At 40.0% G+C, this 11958-nt stretch overlaps 2 protein-coding genes across 2 annotated transcripts; one reads left to right on the forward strand and one right to left on the reverse strand.

Annotated features, from left to right (window-relative positions):
- Window positions 1-66: 66 nt before the first annotated feature.
- LOC119735770 lies at window positions 67-2007 on the forward strand. Its single transcript, XM_038209690.1, has 2 exons — window positions 67-391; window positions 1015-2007. The coding sequence occupies exons 1-2, from the start codon at window positions 127-129 to the stop codon at window positions 1821-1823; spliced, it is 1074 nt and encodes a 357-aa protein (XP_038065618.1). The 5' UTR covers window positions 67-126; the 3' UTR covers window positions 1824-2007.
- A 713-nt stretch (window positions 2008-2720) lies between these two features.
- Window positions 2721-5289, reverse strand: LOC119735772 (stress response protein NST1-like). The gene is made up of 3 exons (XM_038209692.1): window positions 4241-5289; window positions 3536-3720; window positions 2721-3277 (listed from the first exon to the last, which is right to left on the reverse strand). The coding sequence occupies exons 1-3, from the start codon at window positions 4489-4491 to the stop codon at window positions 3045-3047; spliced, it is 669 nt and encodes a 222-aa protein (XP_038065620.1). The 5' UTR covers window positions 4492-5289; the 3' UTR covers window positions 2721-3044.
- Between the last annotated feature and the right edge of the window lie 6669 nt (window positions 5290-11958).

Consider the following 11958-nt stretch of genomic DNA (forward strand, 5'->3'; position numbering starts at 1 on the left):
TCGCATGCGACAGATACGCGTACGCGTACGTTTTAGCTATCCGTACGCGTAAACGTTCACAGCTTATTTCGCAATCCGAACATCGACCGTCATTGGTGGCGCTATGACAGTCGAGTAAAATCCAAAATGGCAGCCTCCATCGACGATGTCATGTTCATGGCTTTAGAGGAAAATGACGAAGAAACTGTGTTTTTATTACTCGAATCCGGTGCTAGCACTACGACAGGAAGAGTAACATATGAACCTACCTTACCTAAGTTTTCTTTGGAAGCTTTGACAGATGACCAGTGTCTGGATATGTTTCGTTTTGACCGTGAAAATCTTCATCGGCTCTGTGCAGCATTTGGGATTCCTGATAAAATTATATGCCAGAACCGGACTGTGGCATCAGGTAGGCAGACTCATCCTTTCGGAAATAATTCCAAATATGGACATCACTCATTTTCCCCTACAGTGACTTATCAGCCTTCAGAAAGCGATAACGGGTTCTAAAAATCAAATTTAGCAGGAACAATTTTGAAGCATTTTGGCCTACTGTACTGAGAAAACAATTATAATTTTTTTCAGACCAGCAAATAAGCAGCATGACCAGTTTCAATCATAGGGTTGTGCACAGGATGTCAGGGTTAAGAACATTTTAGGTCCATTTGGGATTCTCTCAGATTGTGCAACTGAGAAACATCCTAAACATAAAACAGCGTTTTGATGGAGCTATTTTTTGTCCCTGAAATCAGTAAATAGTTTACTAGGACTCACATGTTTCATGCAGTGTAAAGTGTGAGTAAATTGTTCTTCACAAAACTGCAGTGCAGATTATGATTTTGATGAAAAGTCATATTTTACAATTTGTGGTCTTTATATCCAGACAAAAATTAACATTTTAAATAATTAGCGATTTCTTAGTAACAAAAAATGAACCGGAAAATGTAAAAATTTAATCACAATTTGCAATTCAGAAAAAAGGCACGTTTGAAAGTAAACCTCATCTTTTTTATTTTTCCTCCTGTCTTATAGGTATGGATGCGCTGTGCATCTCACTTCGACGATTTGCATATCCTAACAGATTATCTGACCTTGAGAGAGTTTTTGGACGCCCCAAGTCTACCCTTTCATTCATTGTGAAGGAAACAGTCAATTTGCTCCATGCTCGCTTTAAAAACTTACTCCAGGACATCAACCAGCCTTGGATGCAAGGTGTAATGCTGCAGAGATATGCAGATGCCATTCAACAACATGGAGCTCCCCTCGATAATTGCATAGGATTCATTGATGGGACAGTAAGACCGATGTGCAGACCAACCCACAATCAACGTGTGTGCTACAATGGACACAAAAGAGTCCATTCTCTGAAATATCAGTCCGTCATGCTGCCCAGTGGAATCATCGCAAACATGTATGGGCCTGTGGAAGGCCGCAGACATGATTGCGCCCTCCTGCGAATGAGTGGCCTACTGGATCAGCTTCAAGCCAGGCCCCTGTACAACGTCAATGGCAATCCATTCAGCCTATATGGAGACCCGGCATATCCAATACACAATAATCTCCAGGGTCCATTTAAAGGGGCTCACATCACCGCAATGCAACAGCTGTACAATCAGCGGATGTCTAGTGTGAGAGAGTGTGTAGAGTGGGGATTTGGAAAGATGCTGTCCCTATGGGCTTTTCTTGACTTCAAGAAGAACTTAAAACTACTGTTGCAGCCAATCGCAAAGTACTACATAATAGGAGCTCTGTTCACCAACTGCCATACCTGTTTATACGGCAGTGAGACATCTAATTATTTTGGATTGCAGCCCCCAAGCTTAGAAGAATACTTGATCTAAAGCGTCTCCTCACAGTGGCTGGGTATTGCAATACAATGTACAATTCAATGTGAATTCAGCAAATTCATTGTAAAAAAATTGTGGTTGTACTTATGTATAATTTCATCAACTGATTTAAAGGGTTAAGTTATAAGGCCTAAAAAAAATAGTTGGTCTCTGGTCAGACCAAATGTCCGAAATTGATGCGGCGACGCGTTTTTTTTTGTTTTGTTGGTTTTTTTTTCATTTTTTCAAACTTGGATTGTATAGACAAGGTGGGTACTATTTTTTGCTCTTTTGTGTCCTCATATACATAGGTGTCCTCCATAATTTGCCTTTGTGCCCTCCATCATTTGCCTTGGTGCAGTTTCCCCATTCCCTAGTACAAAAATGTGAGGAGGTGCGGCAATAGAGGGTGCTGTTGTAGCTACCACGGACAACTTTAAGAGAAAAAAAAGGTTGACGTGCATGATTAAAATCGATGCGCGCGGTGACCAGAGAACGACTATTTTTTTTTTTGGCCTTTGATCTGTTTATTAAAACCACTGACAAATTGCTTCAGAATAGAAAGGTGCTTAAAGTTGCCCCCCCCCCCTGTTTCCCCATCTCCCCATCTCCCCTCCCCCGAGGTTCTCAACATTTTTTTTCCCCATGAATTGACCTTGGTGATATGTGGCCTTTTTTTTAGTAGTATAAAATGGGTGCAAGTGCCACTGTTACCTGCCAATGCTACCCCCTCCCATTTTGTTTTAGTGATTAACACAGATACTGTCAAAGTGGAACTTATCCTCAATTTTGTCTGAAATTTCCCCTTGTCCCTCACTTTAATAACAAAAAGTTACCTGATCAGTACGATTATGTTAACACTTGGCAAACTCATACAATTGACTCGTCAATAAAAATGCTAAATGCCAGAAATACATTGTAACAGCCATTATTTATTTAATGGATTTTACTTTTATTTGTTCTGAATTATACTTCACACTAAAGAAAATTAAAGTCAGAGCAATTTCCATAAGTCAACCACTGCCCTTTCATTGAACATTACTATGCATTGAGCATTTACTATGAACCATCCTTTAGATTACAATTTAGATTGCAAAACTGTTTCAACAACAAAACTGTTTCAACAACAAAACTGTTTCAACATTTTTTAGGTCTCAACTCTCAATGTGATGTGATAAAACTGGACGAACTGTCGTGTTGAGGTAACAACCAAGAGAAAGAAGGAAGTCATTTGATTTAATCTTCCTTCTTTGTTAGTTTCAGCAAAAGGTGCAACACTTGTGAATCATATGCCAACTTGGCTTGTCGCTCTTTCTTCTCCAGTACAAAACGTTCTTTGTCTAGCTCAAGCTGCTGCTGTTTGAAAGCAAATTCCTTCTCTGTCTTCTCCTTTAAGTACTGGATGTAGTCGGAGCTTTCAACTTTCTTGCGTTTCTTGAGTGGAGAGGGGGTCTGCATCCTGGCTTCATCTGAAGAAGGAGAGTGGAAGTCACTTTTTAAAATATGCAGAATATGATGCAAAAGTAGTCATCACTGGGAGGGGATGGATTGGGGTTGGGGGAGGGGAGAGTCTTGTGCCTTTTCACTAAGGAAGGGATGGATCCACTAGTGATGGTACATGTAGATGACACAGAAATACATGCAGAGTTGGGGGGGGGGGGGGGCAATTCAGCGGTGGCATAGCAAAAGAGAGTACATGTATTTCCTGAAATTGGTCCTATGCTTACCATTCAATCCTTCAGCCTGCTCAGTGAGACTTTGAAGGGCTTTTTGCCGGACAGTCTCTCCCTGCTCCAGCTTTTTCTTCTCTACCTTCGCTGCATCTTCTTTCATCTTATCCATCTCAGATTCCAGCTCCACAATTTCGCCCAGTAGCCGCTCTCGTTCTCCATACTCCTCATCAGTTCCTGAGCTAAAATGTCCAGGAGGGAGATATGTATATAAAGAATCCTTTATTTGCATTTTGGGCATGGCTGAACAAAAAATGTGCCCCGTGAACAAGATCGTGCATATTTTGGATAAAGGTACTCATCGTCAAATTAGATTGAGATTCATTGTCCAGCAAAATTTGGGAAATTTTGGCAGCAGTAGTTCTACAGTATAATGTATGATGCTGTGATATGTATAACAAATTAGCACTGGATCCAGATTTTTAGCCATTCACTACTGCTGGTTACCTCCCCCCCCCCCCCCCCCCCCCCAGCCAACCGCATTTTTTTTTTTACTTTATGCCACTGTTTTTTTTTCTTCAGGAGAAAACAGACAGTTGAACAAGACACAAGTTGACCAGCTTCCGCATCCATTAGCCTAGGAATAAACTTGGGAGTCAATAGAAAAAGATGTTTCTTATAGCTGCATTTTACTGAAGATTCATTTGATAAAAGGTAATAACTTCAACTACCTGAATAAGAAAGTTAAAAGCTGGTACTCACGCTCTTAGTGATGCCAGTTCATCTGCTTTGAAGGCAGACAGAAGCTTTCTGAAGCGGTCTTTGCAACCCCTCATGGTGACTTGGCCATCCGGTCTCATCAGTCTTACAGCCTCATTCAGTTTTTGGGTCAACGTTTCCCATTTTTTGGTGTCACCAATTGGCCAATCAGCTAGCACTTGCTTTAAGACGAGTATGTCCAAAGCAGGGTAAAACCTTGTAGAGGATTTGTTTGCGCTTGAAGTTGAAGCCATCCTGAAAGATAATTATAACAACACTATATGAAAAACTTTGACCGGATAACTGACAGAAAAGCATATACATGTATAAGCTGGTTTAAAAAAACGCACATGCTCTAGTCTGCCACTTGCCGACATGCTAGACCTGTGAACTGGGCTATATTTATATACATACATGACTAGTCACGGTTTGTTTATATGAACTGGACATTCAAAGTGTTTGAAATCCTGGTTGCAGACCCTCCACTTCAATTTCAAAATTATACGAGCACTCTATTTTCAGCATATTCCGTAGGCCTAGCCTAGGCTAAGTTTATCCAAGAACTTCTACTTATAACTTAGTGGCAGTGGCATAGGATCTGTCATTTGTAAGGAAAATCGACAGACGTACGTCTACTGCAGAACTAGAAGGTTTTTGAAAGTCCAGCCTATGAACAGAACGTGGCTAACCACATTCACAGGTCTATACAGCTAAAACGACAGCTAGCACACTTGGGTCAGGTTTGTACTTTTGTAGCTAAGTGAAGTCTATTTCCGACAGCGGAGAACCACTCTGCACCCACTTTTGGTACCTGATTTTGTGGCTAATCTTGTCGTATTCCAAAGTTTTGAAATACAAAGAAATGACATGTACATGTTCAGCAATTAATCTGTTTTAAAATCTAATCATCATATGGCAATAAACTAACAGGGAATTATTAGAAATGTGAAATTTCAATACGCGTTTAATACTTACGTGTAGAGAGCGAGATATCCGTGCCTTGTATACGGATAGCGGATAGCAAGACACTGTGACGTCATCAAAACCACAAAACTGGTGACGTATCCGGCGCGCTAACCGTATCCGTTCGCATGCGAAACCTCCCTAATATTTCGTACGTACGACTTAGTAATTCGTACGTACGGTTAAGTAATTCGTACGTACGATTTAGTAATTCGTACGTACGGTTTAGTAATTCGTACGTACGAATTAGATTTATTCTGAACCATGTCCTATCTACACTTCCATATTAGGGGGATTTTTTTTAAAGAAAAATGGGGAAGACTTACCAGCATGGTTAGGGGGATATTTTTTTTTAAAGAAAAATGGGGAGGATTAGCCGGCATGGCTACGACGATATTTTCTTAAAGGAAATCGGGGAAGACTAACCAGCATGGCTAGGAGGATATTTGTTGGAAGGAAAATTGGGGAAGACTAGCCGGTATGGCTAGGAGGATATTTCTTGGAAAGAAAAAGGGGAAGACTAGCCGGCATGGCTAGGAGGATAGTTTTTAAAAAGAAAAAGGAAAAAAATTGGGGAAGACTAACCAGCATGGTTAGGGGGATATTTCTTGGAAAGAAAATTGGGGAAGACTAACCAGCATGGTTAGGGGGATATTTCTTGGAAAGAAAATTGGGAAGACTAACCAGCATGGCTAGGAGGATATTTCTTGGAAAGAAAAATGGGGAAGACTAACCAGCATGGTTAGGGGGATATTTTTTTTTAAAGAAAAATGGGGACGACTAGCCGGCATGGCTAGGGGAAGATATATGAAGAGGAGTAGATTGAGAAGACCAATTATTATCTGATCAAGGCGAACAAGGATGACTATCATTAGAAATTACCGGAGGAAGCAAGCTGATGAAATTTAAGAATAGAAAGAAGCGACTGTGGTGTGTAAAGCCCGGCTGGTACAGAAATGTTCCTTCAACTTTGGGTTGTCACAACTGCGATGTTCATCAGAAAACCTGGTTTGTGTAGAGATCTATATTTTCTGAAAATTTTCTTGGCCATTGGAATGCAGTTATTGGCTTTGTTGAAGTGCAATCTTGGTCTAGTTGCGCCATCGAATCGCAAGAAATGTTCCTTTATGAAATGTAACGGGTATCTGCATTTCAAAAGTCTCAGTTCAAAGAGTTTAAGCATGAGTGTAATCGCGGATATTGGAAGAGTGAGATTTGTAGCGGTGGCACTCGCCTCTGATTACACTTTTGAAGGCTTGATTTGTAGTTGACGTAGGTGAATTTCTGGAACGGCTTTTGGAAGATGCGGTAGTGTACCTGGTTATAGCTTATAGTATGGTGGTCAATGGATAGTGTAAGATCCAAAAACTTAACAGTTTTGCTGTTAATCACGAAGCTGACGGGGATCGACTTCGGATACAGAGTCGCAAGAACATTGACGACATCCCGGCTAGTGGAGAAAGGTTCATTGCGAAGGATAATAAGTCCGTCATCGATATAATGCACGAACAGGAGTATGTTTCTTTTTCAAAAAGAAGACCAGAACTTGAACTCTTTGTAAGCAAGTACAACGTTTGCAGTTTGTGCTGAATGACAGCTACCCATCTATACTCCTTTCTCTTGTTTGAAAAGGCGTTTGTCGTTTATTTGTTGCCATCTTTGTGTCTGTAAATATTTGTATTTTTTTTTTAAGAAAAAGGAAAAATTTTGGAAGACTAACCAGCATGATAAGGGGGATATTTTTTTTAAAAGGAAAAATGGGGAAGACCAGTCGGCATGGCTAGGAGGATATTATACCAACTGTCGACACTCTTGTACAGATTCTTCCCAACACTTGAAAAAAAAATTATCCGAATTATTCCAACAATAAGGTAATTTAATGTCAATGTTGGAAATATAACATTGCCCATCAGTGTTTTATCCAACTTTTTATTATTGCCTTTGACTTCGTAGAATAATTGTTTTAGATAACGAGACGTCTAATTACTTCGCCAGATTGTTAAAACAGTTAGGAAATATGGATGTCCATGGAAGACCTGCTCGATATTCTCAATCTGTCAAACGTATTTAACACTCATTCAGCCCCGACAAAAGCAGACTTCCGGGATCATATAGCATTGCCTTCCTACTATGTGTACGTGTATGTACTTTCAACAAGCTTGAACAGTGCGTTCATCAAATACACGATATTGAGTATCCGGATCCAGATCAAGAGACATTCCGACGCATTTGTCAACAGCCAAGGCTAGGAGCGGGAAATGGCGTCAGTAGAAAGTGTGTACCTTGTTGCATTTGTGTTGACCTTCTTTATGCCCGGTAGGTATTGACTTTAATTGATTGATACACAAGGAAACCAAAAATCGCAGCTGCTCACAATATTTGTAGTTCAAGGACTTCGATGTATTCATGGGCGTCGCCAGGATTTTTTCTAGAGGGGGGCAAAACATTTTTTTTGCCAAAAAATGCTTGTATTTCTCAACACATTCTCGATTTATCAATTTTAGAAGGGGGCAGGGACATTTTGCCCCCCCCCCCAACTCATTAAATTTACACCACTTTGTCCTCGCGCCTCTTTTTTTTTTTTTTTTTTTTTTTTTTGCTTTTCCAGGGGGGGGGGGGCAAGTGCCCCCCCCCCTTGCCCCCCCCTCGCAACGCCCATGGATGTATTGGACTTGAATGGATGTTTATTGAGAAAAGGTTCTAGGTTTTCTATTAAAGGTAGAAGAAAAGAAGATCATGACTTACCTGAAGACATTCAAACTACATATTACAGCAAAATGAATTATACACACTGCTTTGATAATTGGTTTATTTCAAAATAAACTGTTTTTTTTATCCGTACGAGGAATAGCTTTCCTTCCCTTGTCCTTGCAATTGTTTCTTTCGCAGTCGGCAGTTATAAAACAAGATTTTGGAAAAAAGGGTGACAAGTAGCAGCGTGTTAACGTGTTTGCTGTAATATGTAGTTTGAATATCTTCAGGTAAGTCATGATCTTCTATTCTTCTATTCTTCTTGACCTCCTAGTCAAGATCCCTAGAGGATGTTTCAGGAGGAAACCAACCAAGTAAGTACCAAGTTAACCATCTCTTCACTGGAGTTTATAGTTGATAGTGGGAAGTACTGGTGCTCTGTTATGTATCAGAAATCTGGATTTATGAACCAAATTAATGATGGGTCAACCTCGCTATAATTGTTGTCGGTAAGTATGCTTTGATTATTTTCCAGTTTTACTGTTGTCTTCAATTTCATAATTGTTTCAGTTGATCATGACAACCGCGCGTGATTCGCTGAGGTTTCGACTTTTTACCTTTTGGCCTTGCGAACAAGTGTATGCTGCAACATACAGACCGGACGAACAACTAATGTAAGGTTACCAACGAAACAGAAAAACACATTATCAATAATTGTCTCCTGTTAAACTAAAATCCCGTTGCGTCATTTCGCTGCCTCGGACATTGACAAGGTCCCTCGATTGCGGAGGCTATTTGCCAGTCTTAGCACGAGCTATGCATTAACTATTGCACTCAAACACACTAGAACCAGTCCATGGTATATTAATGGAGTTGAGACCAAAGTGGCTGGGGTTGATTACCAATTCCCGGGCACACCATTTTGACACACATTGTAGACAAATTGAGCGAGGGACCAGGAACGCGAACAGCGGCGTACCAAGATTTACCAAAGGAGTTGTTTAGGTTTTAAAGTCAATTTATTTATTGATTTTTTGAGTGGGGGAATGAGGCTTGCAGTCAAGGTATTAGGGGACCTGTAGCAATGAATCAGGATTTGCAATACTGAGTAATGACGTTATTCCTGGAACTTAAAGGAACATGCGCATTTGTTAGTGTGCATAATCAACATAGGTCAATGGTCAGTCGGAAGGAGGAGGTGGGAGTGACCTTCCCAATACCCCCCCCGCCCCTAATGGATCTGCCAATGGAGAAGTATCGTTTCCAAGTTCCAGCATTGTTCGACCAGAGACGATCGCACTTTGTAATCAGCGCGCAGGCGCAGCACAGCCTGGAATCAACCGCTAGTCATCCACTAATCCCCGATCGAACTTGCCTGTTGATTCATTTCTTTGCGCCCTTGCTGCCCGTTGATAGGTTTTCAGTATCCCTCACAAGATCACCGGATGCAGGTCATACGCATGCCGCCCTCCATAGCTTCCTGTAAAACACTTTTGTCACGTGCGGTAACATAACACATACATTTATAAATCCCTAAGCCTAAACAATCTTTCTTCAAAACAGTTCAACACTGAAAGCGGCATATTTCCGGGATAAAATCGAAGTAATCCCTTCTTTTTACAGTTTTCATTTGACAGGACGGATTAATAGAATAACGCGAACTTCAAGACGGAACAAATATTGTTGTGAAGGACTAAAGGTTCAGTTTTGTTGAGCAGCCACAACACATTGTAGGAAATGAAGCCAGCAGCCAACATTTGCCTCCTAGCGGTAGGACTGTCCTGTTTTCTTACAGGTGAGAACATTTTTTTAAATACATCTACATGTATAATTGTTGAACTCATCTAAGTTGTACACGTTGCACGTATCTTGTTTAGGTTTTGACATGGGAATTATGATTAATTTATGTTGTTCTGGAGTTAAATTGTCATCACGATGAACACGTGCTCAAAGGTAGACATGGGTTGTTTTTTTTCACCGCACACCGGCCTCCGTAAAATTAAATAGTGGGGTTGGCAAGGGGGGGGGGGGCTGAGGACACCATCTTCCAATGGCGGCGCTGTTGAAAACAATTATACGCGTTACACGGGACGTTAAAATAAACAGCGGTTTTCGCCTAAAAATATATTTTTAAATGTTGAAATGGACACTTTTATTAAACCCGCTTATCATGGTTTCGGAATTGTTTCTGTTTGGCAAATTTCCAGGGAGGGGGAGGGCGGCACGGGGGGGGGGGGGGGGAGGGGGACCAATTGATTTTTATTCCCTTCCCGAATAATGTAGCCTTTCCCTACCCACCATATGTCCTTTCCCCTACCACTCACCCAAATTCTTACTGCATCTTAATGTGTTTATCATGTAATTGTTGATTTGCTATTTTATCAATTTTGGGGTTATCAATTTTGGGTTATTACTGCATCTTAATGGTTAAACATGTAATTGTTGATTTGCTATTTTATCAATTTTGGGGTACTTGAATTTTGCTTTATCATTTCTTAATAGTATAATTGTAATGATTACTTTTTAGTATTTTTAAATTAATGCATTCTTAATATATATTGTTACAGCTTCACACAATTCCGCTACAGGTGGCGAGAAAGCTGATTTAATAAACCATTTATCTCTCTATCTATTGGGGGTGTGCGCCACCCTCAACTCCCCCCCCCCCCCCGAGCTACGCCGCTGCAATGATGGAAAATGCAAGTAGAATAAAATGGACTACGAATATAAGGCTAATGATTGTTCATCTGATATTATACATTGACTTCTATAGTATATCTTTCAACCGTTTTATATGATATATATTACAAATAAACTTGGGTCTGATTTTTTTTTTGGGGGGGGCACGAGATAATTCTGTCAAGAGTTTCAGGTTTTTGATGAGATACACGTTTGTTCATTACGAAGACAAAATAGACAATTAAATGGGTTTCTCTTTAAGTCATCTATTCTCTGTTTACTGGGTATTCACGTTGCTCTCTTTAATTTAAAGCTGGTTTAATATCAAGTGTCTTTGCATCAGCTGCTGCGACAACAATGTTTCCAGGAATGCATGTGTCCTTCCGGAGTTAAGGCCAAATGGGCCACGCATACTCATTTAAGTTCAATCACATGTTATCCTCGTTAGGTGTTATTTTGTTTGGTTTTTCGTTGATACTAAACTTTTCACACCATAGCTGTACTAAACTTCCGCTAGAAACCAAATACAAGTAGCAGTTGAAGGACAAACACCGATTCACACTGTGCAAGCCACTCAGCTTTCATATACATATACAATGTAGATAACTAAAAATGCGAAGGAAATATTAAAAACAAAATTAAATTCATTTGCGCGTTTTACCCGTCTTTAAAGGATCACTGAAGCGATTTTTTTTTTCTTTTCGGAGGAACATGTGCAATTTTTCCACACCAGTCCTCCTAAATGTATGAAAATATGTGATATCCCTTTTTGGTAAATTTTATTGAAAAGTGCACTTTATGATTTAAAATTGTCCATGCTTTCCAGGACAACTGTCGACGCGGTTGCTGTGACGTCATTTCGGGACACTGTCCAGTTTAGGGGTTTCTGATCAAATTGTGAACCCAAAAATGTGCTTATCAATTGAATGTTTTTTTTGGTGGAAAAGATTGCTCATTGGCTTTCTGTTTTGTACAGACGCACCAACGAATCACAAACAAGTTACGATATTCACAATTTCGGCAACCTTTGGTGCTGAAAGAGCTGTAGCATTGAGGTCCAAAAGGTACCAAACACCATTGCAAATGGCAAAATGCAAATTGAAAATAGAAAGCACGTTATTCTTGTCAAAAGCGTGGTTCATGGTGACATAAATTACAAAAACTCTCATAATAATCTCCCCAAATCTGTATTTATCAAAAAGGTATGACTTCATTTCCATAGACCATTAAAATGTCAGCTCCAAAAAAAGGAAAAGAAATTGCTTGCTTGTCTTATACTTTTATATTCATATTTATACCGTATCTGTGCGAAGCAATTCAAATATTCCAGCGTAAACGACTGGAACACATGATCCAAAATTCAAGTATAGAAAACTTCAGTTGAGATT

The sequence above is a fragment of the Patiria miniata genome, unplaced genomic scaffold, assembly GCF_015706575.1.
Source record: "Patiria miniata isolate m_02_andy unplaced genomic scaffold, ASM1570657v1 HiC_scaffold_29, whole genome shotgun sequence".
NCBI classification, from domain to species: Eukaryota; Metazoa; Echinodermata; class Asteroidea; order Valvatida; family Asterinidae; genus Patiria; species Patiria miniata.